Source organism: Equus asinus, chromosome 20, assembly GCF_041296235.1.
Source record: "Equus asinus isolate D_3611 breed Donkey chromosome 20, EquAss-T2T_v2, whole genome shotgun sequence".
Lineage (NCBI taxonomy): Eukaryota > Metazoa > Chordata > Mammalia > Perissodactyla > Equidae > Equus > Equus asinus.
In genome coordinates, this window is record NC_091809.1 from 67,501,043 (window position 1) to 67,523,900 (window position 22,858).

Genomic DNA, 22,858 nt, shown 5'->3' on the forward strand with positions numbered 1-22,858 from the left:
ACTTATTGGTAAAGACAGGGTGGGGTATCCTAGAGGCAGGAGTTTCCTCTGCTACAAAAGGCTGTAGGAAACACTATAGATATTTTTAAAATATAATTTATTAAAAAATTCTTTATATATATCAATAACAGATTTATTCAAATATAATCCATATACCATAAATTTCACCCACTTAAAGTGTACAGTTCAGCGGATTTTAGTATATTTACAAAAGTGGTGCAAGTATCACCACTATCTAATTGCAGAACATTTTCATCACTCCCAACATAAACCCAATACCCATTAGCAGTCATTCCCCTTTTCCCTCCCCCAGCCCCTGGCAACCACTAACGTATATTCTGTCTCTATGGAATTGCCTCTTCTGGACATTTCACACTAATGGAATCATACAATGTGTGGCCTTTTGTGACTGGCTTCTTTCACTTAGCATAACGTTTTCAAGGTTCATCCATGTTGCAGCACGTGTCAGTACTCCATTCCTTTTTATTGATCAACACTATTTAACTGTATGGCTATACCACATTTTATTTATTTATTCATCAATTGATGGACATTTGGGTGTTTCTGCTTTTTGGCTATTATGAATAATTCTGCCATGAAAATTCATGTACAAGCTTTTATGTGGACATATGTTTTCTTATTAATTCTTATCCAAAAATTCACAAAGGCTAGAAATATAATTGTGTAGACAGTATAGGACATACGAGTTTCCAGATGAACTTTTTTTTACCAAAGCCTTAAATATATATTATTTTCCAGGAGAACTAGAGACCTGGTTTCAGTGAAGGACCTAATTGCAATACTTTAGGCCCAGATGTTCCTGGCTGACTTGGAAATAAGTATAAAAATATATTCAAATAAGTGATTTAATAGACTTGTTTGAATAAAGATTTGTTTAGATAAAGTCCCTGTTTCAACCAGTGAGGATTTTTCAGATGAGGTTAAAATTTCAAAATAAACAAAAGAAATGTGAAACAATAGATTAGCAAGTAGAAAGACAAAGTAAGTTGATGCAAATGTCATCCATTACTTTGCCCAATTGAAGAAGGCACTATCTGGACTCCCTGCTTGGAAAGTTTGCCACCAGGGAGCAATCGAACACGAAGCTGCATGTAGAAAAGTGGGCCTGCCTTCACTTGGGGAAGGTGGGGGGCACAAAAGGGCTCTAACTCCAGGCCAATGAAATGTAGTGTCACCAAAGGCTAGAGTTAACTGAAATTCTGTAAAATATAATAATAATAGAGTCCATTTGTTTACTGTTATTAGAAAATAATACCTGTAAGAGTGACATTTGGAGATATCATTAAGGGGAAAAAAAAGTTTACTTGTGATCTAGCTATACAGGCAGAGGAATTTATGCTAAAATTGAAACTTTTTGTAATACACATCAATAATAATGATTTGACACATTTTTCTAACATGAATGAATATGCAAAATATTTTAATTATAATTCACAGGATTATGTAAATTGACTAGAAAAGTACAAAAAAAGAGGCTTTGTTGATATTGATAAAGTGACAGTTGTTATTTAACTTCTGCAATATCTCTTTGAATTCAATGTTAATACTACTGAGCTGACACAAAAATTAGTGAATTTATTTAACTTACATGTAGCTTTAGAATTGGCAAGCTTTTGCATAAAAGTCAAATCAATTATTTGTCAATGAGGATGCAAATATTCAGGGAAACGATTCTTTGGTACTTGATCCAGTTATTGGAACACTTTCAAGTTTGTCTGGAACAACTTGGGCATATAAACCAACTTTTTTAACTGTAAATTTTACAAAATCTAAACACGGATCAGGGATTTCCAGTGACTACTTAGCATCGAGATGTTGTAAGTGTAAAATACGCATCAGACTTTGAAGACTTAGTATGAAAAGAAATGTAAAATATCTCATTAATAATTTTTTACATTGATTACATGTTGAAATGATAATAATTTGGATATATATTGTGTTGAATAAAATATATTACTATTATGTATTAATTTCACCCATTTCTTATTCTTTTAATGTGGCTATGGGAAAAATTTAAATCATATTTGTAGGTTGCATTATATTTCTATTGGACAGTGTTGCTCTAGTACCTTAATGACACATTAACAAGCAAACCAAAAAGGTCATTTTTTGGGCATAGATATTAGAAAAATGCAGAACAATTTATTTTTGTCATTAACCTCCAGTGAGAAATATCGCACATTTAAAACATATAAGTGTAGTGCAGCATAGTAAATAAATATATGCAGTGGAATTAATATGTATACTGACACATTTCAAGGTTGTAGAAAGAAAGTGAGAGGATGTGATTCATGTGAAAATTCAGATGCATCTGGCACTAAACTGTGTTCTAAACTAAAGAGAATTTTATATATAATTAGTGACAGTAATTCAAACTGAAATGGTTGTCTTTTTAAATTCATGTGCAAGATGTGGAACACTGTCATATGATAGTTTTGCAAAAAAGAGAAGAGAAACTTCTTTCTGAGTACATGCACTGGTTACAATGATTATTTCCCTCTAATTATTCCCATTTGGTAAAATATAAATTTTGAATAAAACAAGTTTAAGGCCCATCTGTTTAGTTAGAAATTTGCCTAATGGTTTGAGAGAAGTAGTTATTTTAAAATTTCAAATCAGCTATCAAATAGTAAATAACTGATATCTTCTCACTTACTTTTGATTCTAAAGCAAAAGAATGAAACGTAAGTAGAATTTGGAAATAAAACAGAAAAGGCCAAAAAAAAGCATTATTTTCTGCTTGTTTTTCCCTAAATGAATCAAAAATAATTAAATGTTTTCTTGGAAGTAGAAATCTTATCCTTTAGACACCTTGAAGTTTTTGAAGCAAATTACCTCTCAAAAATCTTTTCATTAGAACTATAACATATTTTTGGTGTGTGTGTGAAACATACTTCAGAATAATTGATCTGTTTTTTAATACATGTGATTCCTTTGTAAAGTATAAAATGGAGATTCTTAGTTTAAATTTAATAATGTTCCTAGATTCAAGAATAATTAAATTATTTTTTTAAATGAACAAAAATTTGCAAAAATATCTGGTAAACTTACAGAAACTGGTGGATAAGTAAATGATAGTCATATTAAAATTTATCACTAACTATGGAAAACATTACAAAGTAGAGTTAGAGAATTAGTAGTGAAGAATATGAGAAAAATAACATTTCAAAATTTAAAGTAAGATTTCTCAACCTCAGCACTATTTACATTTGGTCCGGATAATTCTTTGTAGTGGGGGTTGTCTGTGCATTGCAGGATGCTCAGTAGCATCCCTGGCCTCTACCCACTAGATGCCAATAGCACCCCTTTCCCCTCTTGTGACAACCAAAAACGTATCCAGGCATTGCCAAGTGTCACCTGGAGCAAAATCACCCAGTAGACAGCCACTGATTTAAAGGAAAGTCATAACTATTAGGCAATTAGTACTGTTATTTTATAACCTTTAGTATAAATATCAATAAAAATATTTCAAAATTATATTGACTTCTATGAATAGCTGGGCTTTTGTTAGTACATATTCAGGAAGATTAATAAATTATCAAGTACATTAATATATGTATACATAAGGAAAAGTCACAGTGGGTAACTGGACTTTCCTTAGCGAGACAATCTATAGAGCCTTCTCAGGAGTGCAGGTAAGCCCCGGGAAGTTGGTAGAGATCTTGGGTGAGGAGATGAGTCATATCCTGTTGGACTTGGGGCAGGAGGGTAAATCAATTAAATGATATTGTTACAAGATAGGGTGGCCTTGGTCATTAGGTGGTTCGAGTCCCTTAACTTCCTGCTACACGTTCAGACTCCCAGGTTGCACTTTGTCTCTTCTTGTCAATAGGAGTGTGTCAGTGTGATAAGCGTGGGAAGTACAGATTTACGGTATTTACCTGGAGAGAGGGTAGAGATTATAATCTGAACCCAGGATGTTAATTTACTAATGTTTCTCAATGTACACTCTTCCTCTATTTGCAATATTCCTTCTTTTAACAAGACTCGGCCACTTACTTCCTGGAAAAGTATAAAAGATAAAGTTCTAAGAAGGAGCAAGGTGGGGCTGGTCAAGGAAAGCATTACAGAGAAAGCCAGTCATGCTGCCAAGAGAGGAGAACAGAGGCTCTTTCTAGAAAAGGGTAAGAGTAGTGATTTCTATTCTACAAGTGAGCCAAGAACCAAAAACTGAACCTCAGCCTGTGAAAGAGGATGTTCTTACATGCTGTAATCAGTCCAAACAGAATTCTTTTGAGGGAGATTAAGAGGAACTGATGTTAGTGAAGAAGCTGGACCTCACTGAAGGGCAGAACCAGACTTCATAACTGGACTCGCTAAGGAAATATGTTTCAGGCAAACTAAAGAGAACAGAACAAAACAGGTCCGAGCAGAAAATAGATTTCTAGAGACCAGAACCAAAAAGACCTCAAAAAGGGACAAAGAGAACTCTTTAGTCTATGCAGGATAACCTGAAACCAGATGAGATTATTTTGGAAGTACCCAGAAAAATAATCTCCTTATTTATTGATTGTGATCCTGGTGTAGACTCCAGCAGTACAAAGACAGCTGCATGATGTAAGTGAAGCTGTCTTTAAATCAGGGCCAGATCGCTTCTCGGCCTTTTGGTTAAGATCAGGTGTAAATCAGGGCCAGAGACAGGACTGACGTCCCATACCCAGGGAGATGTGTGGGAAGCAGCCCCTGAGAGGGAGAGAATCCCATCAGGACCAGCAGTCGTGCAAATCCACCTCCAACAGGACTGGGTGGGCTGACTGGAAAGCTGAACACTGAACACCACCTGACACAACCTCTAGGGCAGATGAGTAAGGGCTAATCCCATTTATATTACAGCAAAGTCAGAGAAAACATCAGCAATACCTTTTTATTTCTAGCAAATGTATAGCTTCCTCAGTGTTTAGTATTTGTGGCTTAGCTTGGTTTGTTTGCTTACAGCTGATTTCTAATTTGTATTAGAATAAGATCCCCCTCCCCAAACAAAGCTAGAGTTTGGGAGGGGGGAGATGTACTTCTTTCAGAAATGCCACGCAGTAGGAGAAGCTGGGAGCTTTGTGTTCTGTCCTCTTGCAAACTGGGGGAAAGAGGAACAGAGAAGAGTACACGCTGGCCAAGAAAGAAGTTAAAGAACTAACCCCATACGATCCCATAGACAATGTGGCAGGATGGGGGAAGCAGGAGTTGGCGTAAGACTAGGAAATGACCCTGCGAGTTCAAGTGGCAGAAGATCCTGAAGTGGAAAACCTTAGAGGAGTTGCCCAGACAGTGACCTGAGAAAGACTACCTTAGCATGGGGAGGGAAAAGCGGGCGGGAAGAAATGGGCCAACTGACACAGAGGAATTGGTTGAAAGAAGCTGAATGTTTGGAGGTGGGACATGGGACCTAGAATGGGAGATTAAAGAATGTCTCAAGTAACTGGGATATCTGTGAATAAGAAATACATATTTAGTAAAGAAATTGGTAATGACCCATATTGATGAATGCTGTATAACCTTCTTAGTGGTTACAAAGAGCAGAGAGACAAAAAAAAAAAAGATTTTTGAGGTAAGAAAAAAATTACTGCTGGCAAAACCATGAATCACATCTGCTAATGTGGAAGTTACCACCGTCCACCCCCCAAAAAACAACACACACAAACCTCCAGGCCACTGCTTGGTAAATGATTATGAAAAGTTAAACAATGATAAGTCATAGGGATTGACCCCCATGCCTCTCACTAAGGTTATTAGACTGTTGATCGATCTCCAACCCAAGATTCCTGTGAGTCAAAGAGGCACAGGTTCAGAGAGAATGAATAGTGGGGACAGAGGGTGGTGTGTGGCTAAATGGTCATGTTTTCAGGCACAGACATCTGTAAGTTCCCGCTGATATACTGCCCTGGTAATACATTATTATTATGCCACTGCAGAACCAAAGTGCACTTGAGTGGGGTAAAGTACCTAAGGGATTACTGGATTTACACATTAAGTGAGAGTTACTTACTGAGAGGAAATACGAGCTGAATTTACACATGTAATGTAAAATTAGCTTTCTAATCCATATACATTTTGAGTCATCATTTATACAACTCATGGGCAGTATCAATGGAAAAATAAATAAATCTTCACCTGGCACTGTCTTTGGTACATTTTCAGTTCTTGTAAGAGCTTCTGATTTTCATCTTGTAACTTATTCCTGCTTAATGCTATTTCACTCACAGCTGATTTTAATTTTTCGATAATGAACTCATCTCTTTCATTGGTTTCACAGCTGGGATCTGGCTCACACATCAACCGAGGAATTTCAGAGCTGCTGTCTTCTATGCACTGTTTTTTACCATTTAGCTGAGTTTGGTAACTTTGTGCCTGTTTCTGAGAAATATGAAAACTGTGTCAATTAAATGGAGACTATCATACAGGTCAAGAATGCTAGAAAAGAATTAGGAAGAACATCTTTAAATACCTTATGAGATAATGAAGCTTTGCCCTTTGTAATTCAGTCTTGTGTTTATTCTAAAACCTCAATTTCAGACAGCATAAAGAGAAAATATATTTGTAAAACCTCAGAGCAAAGATGTAGAGTAGGGTAGGGTTTGGGGTAGGGAATTCTTATTCAGCAAGGGAGACGATCTCAAAGATATAAAAAGGGGAAAATTATGGATTCAATTGCACAATTTTGAAAATGTCTCTATGACCAAAAATAAACAAAATAAGCAAAATAAAACAAAAACAACTGGATTATAGAAAACAGTTGTCAACACATATAACAAAGGTTAACAATTTCTGATGTACAGAAACTTCTATGCATCAAGAAGAAAAAGACAACACAAAAGAAAAATGGGCAAAGTTTATGAACAGGCAGTTCGCAGAAAAGGAAATGAAAAAGGCTAAGAAGCATATGAAGAGATGCTCAACCTTATAAGCAGTCAGAGAAATGCAAACCAAATGTGACTAATATGCTTTCAAACTATCAAGTTGGTAAACATCAAAAGATTGATAACATTGCTTGCTGGTGAGAGTATGTGTACTCCCATTGCCTGTTCATGAATTGTAAATTACAATAACCTTTTGGGAAGTAATCTGCTGGTATTTATTAAAAATTTGAATGGACAAACTCTTTGGCTCAACAACTATTTCTAGGATTTTTATCTAACAAAAGGAAAGTATTAGTATGTAAAGAAGTATATGCAAAGATACTTTTTACAATATTGTAATAGCAGAAAACAGGAAACAACCTGAATGTTCATCAATAAGGAATTGATTGAAAGAATTATGGCATATCTACTATATATTATTAAATATATGGTATACATACTATATACTATGAAATATTATGCAGAATTAAGTAGAATTTTATGCAGTGACTTGAAAGGATATCCATGGCTTATTAAGTAAAAAAGCAAATTTTTAAAAAGGAAAAATATTTAACTTTCACATAAATATATATTTACATGTTTGTACAAACAAAAGAAAAAGCATGTAAAGATAAACACCTAACCGTTAACAGTGTTTACATTAAATGGATAAGAATGGAGTAGGGGATGAGGCTATTAATTTCACATTAGATTATCTTGTACTGTTGAATTCAGGGAACAGGTATAACATATAATTTAAGTAACTTAAAGAATGAAGAATAAGTCTATCAAACAAAAAATGTAGTTTCTTATCGAATTTAATAAAAACTCCACACTCCTTAGCCAAGCCTCTAAGGCTTATCACAATCTATATCCAACGCACCAGGCTTACCGCCCACTACCCCTCCCCACCTCCCACTTGGACTTCCAGCCAATTGGCCCATTTTCCATCCCAGAATTTGCCTTTTGCTCGCTTGCCTCAGTGATTTCCCTCATGTTACTTCCACCACTTGGAGTAAATTCTCTCTTGTCTCAAAATATATCCATTCTTCAAGGTCCAGGCCCAGTCTCACCCCTGCTGGAGAATGTGTTTCCTGACTATCTCAGTGCAAATTTTTCTCTTACTCCTTTGGCCTCTAAAATGATTTGGATTTTTTCCACTCACTTGTCATTAATTATCTGTAAATCTGTACATATACTATCTCTGTGTCTGGGCTATAACGTTCTTGAGGGCAGAGACCAAGCAATCTCAGACTTTCTAAGTGACTTGTCTATTGGCATGCGAAACAACATGTAATTTAATGATACAATAACAGTGAACTTCTTAACAGCACCATCCTTTGAGACGTGTAGGCTAAATTCTCCATACAGATGGTTCATGCACTTGTGACTTTACCCAGTGTTGGACCTACTCTGGTTATTTCCCCTTAGTTGGTATTTCAATCTGTAAAAAGACTACATGCTGAATGGCAAAGATAGTACTATTTAACCTCTAATTTCTTCTAATTTCGAAGATGGTATTAGATAATGTACCTGAAACTGATTACACTTCTCAGATAATAACTTTTGTTGAGCATCTAAAGAAACCAGATGAGTCTGATATAGTATCTCTTGCTTGTCCCATTCTCTTGACTTTGTTCTAAATTCCTTTAAAAAAAATGGAGGGGCAAACAATAAATTGACGAAAATTATTCATTTTACATTTGTACATCTTCATTCTTAGAAAAAAGTAATTGCATTCTTTCCCCACTAGGAAAACAAAAAAAGTAATAATCACTCATCTTGGATTTACTATTAGATATATTGCCTAATTTTTGCTAGGAAAATATGGGATTTGTAACTTAATCCTTGTATTAGAAAATTAAGCATTTTATTTGCTAAAAGTGTAAGAAGTTTCTCTGAGAATGAATGCTGATTACTAACCAGGGAGTTTCAAACAAGTTTTTGCATCAACCAGTACTTCTCTTCTATTCCCTGACCTGACACCAGAAGTGTTTTTCCTTCTTTCATTCTCTACACTCAGTCACCAAAGCTGCTCCCTTATTTTGTTAGGGTGTGGGGCTTGGATTGATTTTGTGACTCTGTCCCCTGTGGCTTTCAAAGCTCCTGTCCAAGGTGAAGACAAAATCCACTCATTGCTGAGAAGAGAACAACCATCCCAGGCCCGATTCAGGCAGTACCAACGGGGTTAACCTGGGGAGGAAGCAGTGGACCTAGCTTGATACAGCATGCTCAGTTCTTCAAGTTCTTGCTCAAGTAGTGTGTTCATGGAGCATGATTATCTGCTCACAACTTAACATGAAGAAAGGGTATGGCTTTGGGAACACCAAAGACGACTTCACTGCTTCTCAATTTTGCTTAGGTAGGGCTGGCCTCTATATCTTATCTTTCTGTCCAGGCTGTAAGCAACTTAAGGGTTTCATTCCTTTCGTATTGCTCAGAGTACCTGACAAAGTGCCAGGCACCACTTATATTCCACGACTGTACAAACAAAAGCATGGTATTAATATTTCCTAGAATTTAAACATTTCTCACTAAATTTTGCAAAGAAAACAACATGGTTGGAAACAAACTCTACAGATACTAAGTCCATTCCTATATATTTTTGTATATAGATACATGGCATGCATGTATTGATTTCCACCATCAATTCAGTAATATTTGAGCACCTAGTGCCCAGCAGGTACTGTGGAGAGAAGAGAATTTACAACTATTTCATGATTAAAAGAAACACATTTTTGAAAGAAAAAAAATCAAGAAATATATAATAAAGTAGGGAAATGTACATGTGAACAAATAATTTTACAGTGTAAGTACAATGATAGTGTCACATAAAAGCCATGCAGAGGAGGTCATGATTACATCAGCCATCTCCAATAATGTGTCAAATTGGAACATAGTTCATTTAGCCAGAGTGATTGGTGTTGTTTTGAAGATGGTTGAAATGACTGGATTGGCTATGCTGGTAAATAAATACACCAATTTAGAGAGTAAAAACTACATTTTGCTTAAAATGAGAAGGAAATGGCATTTCATATTTTCTACAGAGAAATGATTTTAAAGAACATGTGGGGAAATTTTCATTTTATAAATTCACAAGTCCCAAAACAATCAGTGAAGGAAGGCTATAAATTAGGACACTTTTACAGTAATTAAAGGTGACCTGAAATTGAGTGGTGGTAATAAGGTTGGAGAAATATGGCTAGACCCTCTTTTAAACATACAATAATTTTATATATTTTTATATAAATATATAATATAAATATATATATTAAGTATATATATTTAAATATTATGATAAATAGAATATATTTATTAAGATAAATTGAGATAGTCAGTTTAAAGTTATTGACTTCAATTCTAACATTCAACAATTTTAAGTTAGATACACAAAGACAGAGACTTTAGTAATAGTGACAAATTTGCAAAACTAGGCTCTAGTAGAAAATAGGTAACAATTCAAATCAATACAAGGTAGATAAAAAAAATTGCTGTTTACTTCCAATTTAGAAAGAAGTCTTTGGAGTCAGAAGTCAAAATGTGGGCAAGGTTGACACAGAGTTCATGTCTTTCAGGTAATATTAATATTTAGCATCACCCACCCAACAACCTCAATCTTGAAAATAAATATTTCCCAGCATGCTTTAGGAGCACACAGAAGCATTAACCTCAATTCCTTACAAAGGAAGCAAATATCTAGAAATGAGGCCAAGAATGAGGCCAAGCAAGGCTAGAAATGTGTGTCAGACATATCGGCAGGTGCTTATAACAGTCCTGGCTTCCTTGGTCTTACAGATGTATTGGGTTCAAGATTACCGAGCAAGCACAATATATCCAGTAGCTATGGGGCCACGCAGAGATCTAGAGGGTCCCAGGGAGTTCATAGACCTGCCTAAACCTCCAGATTAAGTCCTCCATGGCCGGAAAACCTTCTTTGGGTCTTTAAGGTTGACAGTGGGTCGGCGTCATTAAAATTAGTGTAAACTACATTTTATATATATATATTTAATCCCTCTGCTAAATATTGAGAGATGGAATGAACATTTCTTTAGTGACTACTGCATGTATGTCAGGGACTCTACAAACCTCCACTTGTAAGATAGTTCTAACTTTTTATTGTGAAAATTTTCATACTTACATAAAAGTAGAGAGTAAAACAAACTCCCTTCACCCAGTTTAACTACCATCTGCTTAACCCATCCTTATTTTGCCTAGTCTCTATCCTTTTTTTTTGGAGTATTTTAAGGCAACTTGCAGACCTCATGTATTTTCACCCCTGCACGCTTCAGTCTGCATCTAAATACACGCACACACATTTTTTCTTCCATGACTACAGTGTCACCTATAAGATATTTTTAGCCCCATTTATTGGTGAAAAAATGGAATTTCTGTGAGGTTAACAGCCTGCCTGAAGGTCATAGGGCAAATAAACGAGTCTGTCAGGACCTGCTTTAACTTATAAACTGTCATGCTCTTCCACGACAGCATGCTGCTTCCCAATGCTCTATTACTATACTGGGGTAGAAATGTTTGTCCCAAAGGAAAAACATGCTTAGATGTGGACTAAAACTAGAACAGTCCATCTCTTACATATTAATTTTTCAGATGGCTCTAAGTAAAAACAGGTACATGAAATGTTTCCATAATTACACAGATTAAACTGTATCTACATAATGTGCTTAAAAATTTTTGTATAAGTACAAACATTTCAAGTCATATTTTGCTACTAATTTCCACTATAATTTCATGAGACATATTTTATGTAAATATTTAGTTTCCTAAATGTAAAACGTGTACACACAAAGTACTTAATATTAATTAAAGGCTTTTTCTTTGTCTGAACAATTTATATGAATGTGGTTCTCCCACTAAACCACATGAGAAGTCAACCAAACGGATAATCGGTGACTCGATCCCTGCATTTCTGCCGAAAGCACATGTATATTACGGTGCACATCTCTGTGCATCTTGTGTGCAACCAGGATATTTCTGAAGCCAGTCTAATTACACCACTGCGAGAGCCGGGGGGTTATACATGGTGCATTTTCCTAGTGGGTCAACTTTACTGAGCGACAGTAATTTTGTATTAAAAAAAATGTGCATTCATTATTCAGTAGAATATAAAATTTGCAGAAATTTACAAACTAAAACCCAAGACTACCAACAAATTTCTTGCAACAGGCTGGTTTTAGGGCTGTGATCCCATATATTTTTTGCTCTTGAAAATATTTCGGAGGAAAAGTTTGAGAAGGACTGTTAATTGAAGAATAAGATAAAGAATGAAATGGGGCCATGACCATTCGATAGGAGGAAGAAGGAGATTAAGACTCATTAGCTAAGGGAAAGGGGCCAACTGGGCTGGAACATGACGAATAAGAGAGAGGAACAGGTCAGAGTCCTAAGAGGTTTCTCCCTGGGTGATTGGGAGGTACACAACCAGTGTCTATCAACAAAGTAGAAGAAACTGATAGCATTGGCTGGTGGCTGGGGGAAGCTGGAGCTTAGGGCTTGAATAATGAAAGAAATTGAGTGGGATAACATGATAAGGGTCAGCTTGAGGTCAATTAAAAAACAATAACTGAGCAGCCCTGGGAATTCAGCTAAGGCCAGAGGATAGGAATCTATAGCAGAATCTATCCACTGCTACATTACCTATAGGAGAAATGCTCAAGAGCTAGGGAAGAAAAGTAGGTGGTTTGTTTTCCCTAAGGTTGGAGGGTTAAGGGGATACGAATACGTGCATCTGTGACACAGTAAACCTTTTTAGGGGCTGAGATTTTAGAAGTTCCGGGTGATATGGGGTGGCTATATTGAAATGGCACTACCTCTTTAAAGAAAAAACCCTGAAACTTCAAGCCTGGTTCTGAAAACTGTTATGAGGCGTCTTTGGGATTTAAGTACCTAATAGTTAAATAGCCATTAAAAGATTTATTAGACATTCGCTTTAACTGACCCGAGGGATGTCCTTCAATTTCACTCAACAGCTGCAGTTTCTTTGAACCTTTTTTTTTTGGCTCTCCAAAAATGCTGATATATATAAAAGATGTATAAATCAAAGTGATGTTTTAATTCACTAAGTGCCTGAAGAGAAGGTGCACTGAGAAAATATATTCAATGAGAAGTTGATTTGTAACAGTGTTTGTTGCCACAGCTGTACGTGCCATTGTGTACACCAGAGACAAAGAGCCCACGACGACCACAATCAATCTTTAATAGACAGGAAGAAAGTAGGAAAACACAGCTCACCTCTAATTTCAGGTTCAAATCGCTCAGTTCAAAGGGTGTTTCATCTTTGGGGTGTGGTAATTCTTTTCGTCGAAATTTATTTTGTTTCATCTGGTGTAATCTCAGTTTTTCAAAGCTATTAGTTAGTTTGGAAAACTGTAAAAAAATAGAGAATGCTAACACTTTACTATTACCGGTTATTTCTAACTTGATTTCTCTTTGGTTCTTGTCTTGTGTACCTCTTTGAAAATTTAAGTCATGATTAGAAAATGCAGTAAAGCCTAAATGTTCCAATTAGTGAAGATAGAACCAGTTATTAAAACTAAATTATTGAAGCTGAACACAATTCAGCTTTCATGTAAATTTGGGACTTCATTAACTGCACAAACAATGATTCATTTGATAAGTGTTTTGTTCAGTTTTGTTTTAGCCATATGTAGCAAAGCTCATAATTTCAAAACAACCAAGTTTTTTCTTACTTTTATTTAGTGCCATCTTGTGTTGACAATTTTAATTTCAGTAACTCAATCCATAAAATAACTAGCACATACTTTATTCAAGAAAACTGAATACTTAATTTAAAAGATACTTAATTTAAAATGTCTACTTATTCATGTTTAAATAAATTTAAATATCAAAATTGATATAATCTTTTTCTTACCAAAATTATTTTTATAACTTAGACTCTACTATTTTTTCTGTTTTGTGTTCTATCTTCAAATAATAGATTAAAAGCAACATGGTCTATCAACACCTGTGAGGAAATTTCTATGTAACTATTTACAAAAGCTTTTCGTTTTTACATTTTATTTTGAAATAATTATAGATTCACAGGAAGTTGCAAAGATACTACAGAGAGATTCTGGGTCCTCTTCACCCAGTTTCCCCCAATATTTACATCTTATTGAATTATATCAAACAATAGCAAACCCAAGAAATTGACGTCAGTACAATATATGTGTACAGTTCTATGCTGTCTTATCACATGTATAGATTTGTGTAACCACGACCACGATCAAGATACAGAATCGTCCCATCACCACAGATCTCCCAGTGCCTTTGTAGTGACAGTCATCCCCTCCACGCCCCCAATCCCTAAGCCCGGGCACCCACTAATTTGTTTTCCATCTCTATAATTTTGTCATTTTGAGAATGTTATAAAATGGAATCAAACAGAATAGGACCTTTTGAGATTGGCTTTTTTCACTCAGCATAATGCCCTTGAGGTACGTGTGTGTGTCAATAGTTCACTCCTGTTTATTGCCCAGTATTATTCTATGATATGGATCTACCTCAGTTTGTTTGACCATTCACATATGGGGGGCATTTTGGTTGTTTCCAGTTTTGGGCTATTTCAAATAAAGCTATGAACAATTGTGTCTACTTTATCTGATATTAATGTAGTCATTTCTGCTTTCTTTTCCTTTCTAATTTTTTAAATTGAGATATAATTCACCTACCATAAAATTCACCCTTAAAGTATACAATTCATTGGTTTTTAGTATATTCACAAAGTTGTGCAACCATCACACTAATTCCAGAAGATTTTCATCACCTCAAAAAGAAATCCCATATCTAGTAGCAGTCACTACACAATTCCTCCTTATCATAGCAACCACTACTCTACTTTCTGTCTCCATAGATTTAACTATTCTGATTATTTCATATTAATAGAATCATACAATACATGGTCTTTTGTATCTGGCTTCTTTCCTTTGGTATAATGCTTTCAAGGTTCATCAATGTTGTAGCATGGATCAATACTTCATCCCTTTTTATGGCTGCATAATATTCCATCGCATGGATGTATCACATTTGCTTATCCATTCATCAATTGATGGACATTTGGGTTGTTTCCAACTTTTGGATATTATGAATAATGCTGTTAACATTTGTGTACAAGTTTTTGTCTGGATATACATTTTTATTTCTCTTGAGTATATACTTAGGAGTGGAATTGCTGGGTCATAAGGAAACTCCATAGCTATCTCCAAAGTTAAAAGGTTTAACTTTTTAAGGAACTGCCAAGGTGTTTTCCAAAGTGGCTGTACCATTTTCCATTTCCACTGGCAATGTATAGGATTCCAATTTTTCCATATCCTCACCAATGCTTGCTGTTGTCCATCTTTTTGATTATAGCCATCCTAGTGGGTGTGAAAGAGTATCTCATTATGGTTTCCATTTGCATTTCCCCAATGACTAACGATGTTGAGCCTTTTTTCCTGTGTTTATTGGCAATTTGCATATCTTGTTTGGAGAAATGTCTATTCAGATCTTTGCCCATTTTAAAATTTGGTCATTTGTATTTTTATTGTTTATTAGTAAGAGTTTTTTTTTTATTCTGGATACTAGTCCTTTGTCAGATACATGATTTGCAAATATTTTCTCCCCTTTTGTGGGTTGTCTTCCCATTTTCTTGATGTTCTTTGAAGGACACAGATCCTTTCATTTTGATGAAGTCAAATTTATGTAATTTTTCTTGTCCTGTTGGTGCCAAATCTAAGAAGCCATTGCTTTATCCAAGGCCACAAAGATATACTCCTCTGTTTTCTTCTAAGTGTTTTGTAGATTTAATTTTTACATTTAGATCTTTGATCCATTTTGAGTTAATTTTTTGCCTATGGTTTAGGTAAGGGCCCAACTTAATTTTTTTGCCTGTTTGTTGAAAAGATTATTCTTTCTCCATTGAATTATCTTGGCATCACTTCTGCTTTCATTTGATTAATATTTGCATGGTATTTTTTTCCACCTTTTTACTTTCAACTTACCTATACAGTTATATTTGAAGTGAGTTTCTGGAACAAAGCATACATTTGGGTCATTTTTTTTTATTTACTCTGTCAGTCTCCACCTTTTAATTGGTGTATTTAGACCATTTCCATTTAATGAATTATTGATATGTTAGGGCTCAAGCTTGATTTTTTTTTGTTTTCTGTTTGTTCTCCAGTTTTTGGTTTCTCTGTTTTAGCTTTCCTGTCTTCCACAGGGTTATTTGAACATTTTTTAGAATTTCATTTTGATTTATCAATAGTGTTTTTGAGTATATCTCTTTGTATAGCTTTTTAGTTGCTGCTCTAGGTATTATGTTATATATACATAAGTTATTACAGGCTACTGGTGTTGACATTTTACCAGTTTAAATGAAGTGTAGAAATCTTACTTCTCTTTATGTCCCTTTATCCTGTCCCATTTAGAACACTGTTGTCTTAAGTATTTCCTCAACCTACATTAAGAACTATGTTAGACATTGTTATAATTTTTGCTTCAGCTGTCAAACAATTTAGAAAACTCAAGAGAAGGAAAGTCTATTGCATTTACCTGTTTTTACTCTTTCCAGTGTTTTTTCTTTCTTCCTGATGTCTCAAGATTCTTTCTGTATCATTTACCTTCTACTAAGAGAACTTCCTTTAGCTGTTCTTTCAGGATAGGTCTATTGGTGACAAATTCTCTTAGTTTCCCTTCATTTGAGAATGTCTTGATTTCCTCTTCATTCCTAAGGATGTTTTCTCTGGACATAGAATTTTGAGTTGATGTTTCTGTTCTTTCAGCAGTTGAAAAATGTGCCATTTCCTTCTGGCCTGCATGGTTTCTGATGAGAAATCCATCATCTAAATTGGTTTTTCCCCATAGGTAAGGTGTTATTTCTCTCGTCCTGATTCCAAGATGTTTTCTTTGTCTTTCAGTTTTCAGAACTTTGACTATGATGTGTCTTGGTGTAGATTTCTTTGGGTTTATCATGTTTGAGTTTCACTCAGCTTCTTGAATCTGTAGATTCACATTTTTTGCCAAGTTTGGGGACTTTTTAGCCATTAATTATTTGAATACTTTTTTGGTACCACCCTCTTTCTTCTCGCCTTCTGGGACTCTGATGATACAAATTTGCAATCTTTTGTCCCTGAGGTTCATTTTGTTTTCCTCTATTTTCTCTTTTTTTTCAGATTGGGTAATTTCTATTTTGCTATCTTCAAATTGAGTGATTGTTTCCTCTATCCTCTCCTTTCTGCTTTTGGGCTCATCATTAAATTTTTTTAGATTGGTTATTGTATTTTTCAGTTGTGAAATTTCCAATAGGTTGTTCTTTATAGTTTTGTTTCTTTGCTAAAATTTTCTAATTTTTCATTTGTTTTAAATATATCTGTAATTGCTCATTGAAGCATTTTTTTTAACAGCTGTTTTAAAATCCTTGTCAGATAATTCTAATATCTGTATCAACTCAGTGTTGGCATCTCTTGATGGTCTTTTCTCATTCAACTTGAAATCTTCCTGGTTCTTGGTACGATGAGTGATTTTTTATTGAAACCTAGACATTTTGGGGTATTGTGTTATGAAACTCTTGCTTTTATTTAAATATTGTGTTTTAGCAGTCCTCTTCCAACAACATTCAAGCAGGAAAACAGAATGCTGCCTCATTACTGCCAGGTGGCAGTGGAAGTCCAAGTCTTAGCTTGGCCTCAGAGGGTAATCTGGGGGAGGTGTTCCTTATTTCTGTTGAGTGGGAGTGGGAGTCCAGGCTCACCACTAGCCTTTCACTGACACCATGTTAATTAGAAGGCATAGCTGTCTTCTTACTGCTTCCCACATGGCCTTCAGTGACACTGAAGTGAGGGTGAGTGGCTTTGTTACCACTGATGGGTGGTGAACATCCTGACTCCTCATTAACTTCCCCTGATACCATTCCAGAGAGCAGGGGGAGGGGTGCTCATCAGCACCAGATGGGCACAGAAGTCCCAGCTCTCCACATGGTCTCCACTGACATCATGGGTTGAGCAGGATCTTATTAACACTCAGTGGTGATGAAAGTCCTGGCTATCTACTCAGTCTTCTCTGACACCATGCAGGCACAGTGGCCATGGCCTGGGCTACCTCATTACAGCCTGGTGAGGGTGGAAACTTAGGCTGCCCACTTAGTCTTTGCTGGTGTGGTGGGTGGGAGCTGTAGTTTGTTTTGTTTTGTTTTTTCCTGTGGTGTTTGGCTGGAGCAGAGCAGTTGTTATCTAAAAGTGTTTAATGTTGCTGGGGTATTTTTTTCCTGGGCTTTAGGCTGCAGAGAGCAGACTTTCCTTGGGACTCTTTTTGTTTGTTTGTGTCCATTGGAGTGTCTGGATTGCTGGCTCCTCTGTTACCCACTCTGGGATATAAGAAGCAAAAAAAAAAAAAAAAAAAGTCCCAGGGAACCCACCACTGTGTCATTCCTTGGGTCCCAAGGTCCTAGGTGGTCTATCTTTTCTCTCTACTTGTCAGTCTTGTTACATTGTTTTATAAATAATGTCCAGGGTTTCTTGCAGCATTTAGCGGGAGGAATAGGGAAAAGTATATGCACTCCATCTTTCCAGAAGTGGAAATCTCAAATATATATAAAACTCGATTATAGTTTTATGGTGGTTAGAAAGAAAAGAAAATACTCCATTTTAAAAAAGGAAGCAATTTCTACAAGAAAGCTTTGACAGAGTTGAGTTATGCAAGGCAGAGTGTGCTCAAGCGTATCCTTAAGATATTTTAGGAAAATGAAATTGTAAATAAACCAAGAATTTCAAAGAAGGAAGCAGTGTGAGCAAGAAGCAACAAAGCATGTTTGCCACAGATTCCATTTTCTGGTTAGAAAAATGACATATTACTAGCTATTATGCAAACCAAGTTGAGTACATAGTACTTTTCTTTTTCTGTCTTTCTCCCTCCTCCCCTCTTTCCTTCTCTTCTGCTCTCCCTCCCTAACTCTCTTCCTTCCTTTCTTTTAACCAGAGAAGAAAAGAGGAGCAGAAAACTGCAGTCGGATGAGTTGGCTGTTCTCTGGACAGTAATGTAGTGTTTCCAAAGCGTATTCTATGAGACACCCGTTCGCAGTGTTCACACTGCAATACTTTACTCCAGTATTAGTAGGTTTTAGTTTAAAAAAGTAAAAGGGTTTCATGGTCAATTACATTTGGAAACTGATGTATTAAAAAAGCTAAACGGATTTGTTAAAGCAGGACTTCTCACAGCCTGTGATATGCTAATATGCACCGTGAATATCCAAGAGCAGAGAAGGAGTAAACAGCTTTTTCTAAACTCTCAGTATTAGTGTTCCATAGGACAAATTTTTGTGAAGTTGTCATAACCATATTTTTTGGTTAGCCTGCAGCCAAGTAATAAGATAGAACTGCAAAGCATCAAATGGCAAGGAGTCATATATTAAATGCTGCTGAGCACTTGGAAACGAGGCCCCAAACTTTCTAACAACAAACATGAAAAACAAAACAAAACAAACAGAAGTTAAAGATTTGGTAAGCAGTGATTAAACTAGTTAAATAAAATCTAGAGATGTATTGAACTTGTATCTAGATTTTTGTATTTTTTTGAACTTATTCCAGATTGTGGTCTCTTCGTTTATACTCAACAATTATAGTGATTTAATATTTATGTCATTTTAGAGTTTTATCTTTACAAAAAAGCAAGCTGATTGATCTAAGTGTTAAATGCTTGGAGTCTCAGTCAGGAAAAACCTTATGTAGTTTCACAAGTCAAGCTACCATCTAGTGGCGGTGACTGAAATTGCTGGCAAAATGTCTAGGTAGATTTAAGAGCTAGTCTTGTTAAGATCACACCTATTAAGTGGCATCATATGTTTCCTATTCCAATCTTCATGGCTGAATCATCTCCCTAAAAAGGTACTTAGGGAGGAGCATTAACTACTTTGGGCTCCTTTAAATATATTATCATTTATGAAATCCTTGCATTACCAAAAAAGTTGGTTATAAAGTAAAATTTCATAATCAAACCATATTTCCCATTGATTCATTTACTAAGTTAAGCAAGGATATAGCATCTATTAGACCTGAGATGCTCAGATGCTTACAGTCCTATGTGTTAGTGGTGGTTGGGAGAGAAGACTTTTTGCTTGCCAGCACCGTCAGGAGATGTGAGGATAAATAAGAAAGAAATCACTATCCTTCTCATCACATATGCAGGAGCACCGTCATTCATGAAACAGTCCTACCAGTAACAAGGTACTAAAGACTAGTTTTTTTCTTTCGATTATCTGTTACGTAACAGCAAACTTCCATATTTTAAATTGCCATAGAATAAAGGACTAATAATATCTACGAAAGATAATCTTGCTTTCTTGGTGTTGTTTGCATAGCTAATTATTATCATATCATTAATCGACAAGTCTCCTGATAAAGAGAAAGCTATTAGTCTAGCGCTGTGTTAACAGTTAAAGGGATATGAAGCTGACAGTCTAGTAAAAGAGACAAAATCAACACATACAAAATAACAAAAGACAGGGCCAAACATATAATCTTGTAGTTGAAATACAAGAACTTTTGCTTGTATTAAAAACAATTTATTTTAGTAAAATTAACACAATTTTATGGGTCAAAACATATACCAAAATGTGCGATATTAAATTGTACTAAGTTTTCTTACTTGAGCTTTTAGGGTTTGTAGTTGTCCTTCATAATTCTGAGTCATTGCTAAGTTACACTTTTCCAGACTGTCCAACTTCTGTCTGAGTAACCCCACCTGCATTAAGAACAAAATTTAATTTTGCTTTTTCTAAATTTTGCCTCAAAATCTCAGAAAAAAATGTACAAAAGAAAAGTATAATTCAAATAAAACTACTGTGCCAAACCCAAGAATAAATATTTGTACTGCAGTGCTTAAAATAGCTATTAATAATTAAATTCACAAAATCCAAACCTTGCTAGCAAGGTTCCACTGGGTACTCATTAGGACACTATGGGATGGATGTTTGACAAAAGACCCTTATTGCCATCACATTTTAAATTAAGGTCTAGAATTTACTTTGCCTTATCTTTTTGGGAGGCTTATGTCATTGTCGCTCAGGCAGAACCTCTACCGACACACTTCAGCTTTCTTTTAGCCTCACTGCCTTCAGTGGGAGCTCTGCTTTAGTGGTATTATGGAATAATCGTTACATTTTTATAACAACTAACGCATTAAAAAGAAAAATGTCTAAGAGCGGTTCTTAAGGATATGGCTTACAGAATGTGTCTGCTCAAAAAGCAGGTGAGGGCCCTGTTTATACATCTGTGTCATTATAGGTATAGAAGGGAGAAAACAATCCTTGCATAAGCCTGGTCAGATGGCCTGCCTCTAGCATGAAGGCAAACCAGAGGCCAAAAACTAAGTTAACTATGTCAAACTATAACATAGTTGACTATGTCAAAAACCAAGTCGAATTGAGAGGCCAATAAAGGTAGAAAAATGGCTGCTGAACAAGTTGACTGATGATGTTTCAGTAAATGATTAGTAAATATTTCTCTTATGCTTTGCCAAAAAGAACAATTCACAGACACAAAAGCGTATGTTCGATAAAGCAGACAGTTTTCCTGAACCCCTCCACAGGCCCGAGGACACCATGCATGCTTCCACAACCACCAGCATGGCGGTAAGCAGCCTCAGAGGGGCCAAGGGCACTCCTCTTAAGTGGGTGCCCAGGTAGACACACACACCCCCTGCACCAAATCCTTTTCTCCCTCGTCCTACAATCAAGCCTTGACATTTCACTTCTTTCAGGAAATATTTTTCTAGCAGATTAGAAGAGGCAAATGCTCCTGAATTCTGCCTCGTGCAAAAACACAGCTTTCATGACTATTGCTTTGTTTCTACAGCAGCAAAAGCACTGACATCTTTGCTTGCAAACAATATTCATTTCACATATATACTGAGTGTTTGTTTACTTTTCTAGATGGTGGCTAACACTATATGTCTGCATCAGAAAATTTCTATGGGTTTAGGCTCTGCCTGTCATCTATTTGATAGAACACATTTTAGCACACTATGACAGAATTTCAAGCAACAAATGCTATTGCTGATGCCTGATAAAAAGTATGTGTAATGGAAAACATATTCTGATAGGATAAATACTATTTGTAACAGTTTGAGGAATTAACAATTCATTAACACATATGTTCAGTACCTCTTGACCTTTCTGATCCAAACAAGTTTGTGCATTTGCCAACTCTTGATCCCGAAGATCTAATCGTGTCTCTAAAGCCCGCATCTTCCTTTCCCAATCCAATTTTTTGTTGCTTACCATGATGTCAATTTGTTCCATTAATTCTTGAAGCTCAGCCTCACAAGGAGAAGCTCTGGCAATTACAGAAAATTAAAACACATTTAAAAACAGTGAAATGTGAGGACAAGAAAAACCATTATATTGCTCTGAATAGCTTGATCTTATTTCCTTAAATTGTGCAATTATTTAAATAGGAAGAAGTCCAGAAGCTAGAGGTTAATTTTTAAAATTAAAACTAAAAGCCAATTTCAGAGCTAACAGTCACGTGCTGCGTAACAACGTTTCAGTCAATGATGAACTGCATTTATAATGGTAGTCCTATAAGATTAGCACCATATAGCCTAGGTGTGTAGTTGGCTATACCATCTAGGTTTGTGTAAGTACACTCTATGATGTTTGCACAATGAAAAAATTGCCTAATGATGCATTTCTTGGAGTGTATCCTTGTTAAGTGAAGTATGATGGTACATACATTTAATTTTTTAAAGACATTTTTAAAAGTATAGTTTCTTCATTATATAATGCAATATATTGATAAAGTCACTGCTGAATTTCGCTCCTTAGTGCAGGTGGTAGCATGCGGGTCTCCCTGACCCCAAAATTTTCACTTAGACAAGGGAGCCCTAAAACGAAAACATATTGTGCAGATTAGGTCAGAAATAAGATCGCAACAAAGGAAGTTAGTTAAAAAAATAAAATAACATTTTTAGAGTGAGCTAATTCTAGGGAAAATTCTAATTATGAAAAGTGGTTCAATGCTCTG

General features: G+C 35.6%; 1 protein-coding gene across 2 annotated transcripts in view; it reads right to left on the reverse strand.

Annotated features, from left to right (window-relative positions):
• The window catches only part of DEUP1 (deuterosome assembly protein 1), an 87,370-nt gene that overhangs the window by 43,051 nt on the left and 21,461 nt on the right, over positions 1 to 22,858 (reverse strand). The window contains exons 3-7 of one of the 2 annotated variants that reach the window (XM_014835425.3): positions 21,997 to 22,168; positions 20,481 to 20,576; positions 13,098 to 13,232; positions 8,385 to 8,498; positions 6,127 to 6,369 (exon numbers count right to left, since the gene is read on the reverse strand). In XM_014835425.3, coding sequence (XP_014690911.1) covers positions 6,127 to 6,369; positions 8,385 to 8,498; positions 13,098 to 13,232; positions 20,481 to 20,576; positions 21,997 to 22,168 — 760 coding nt within the window. The remainder of the gene's footprint in view (positions 1 to 6,126; positions 6,370 to 8,384; positions 8,499 to 13,097; positions 13,233 to 20,480; positions 20,577 to 21,996; positions 22,169 to 22,858) is intronic. The other variant, XM_070490461.1, reaches the window with a different exon arrangement.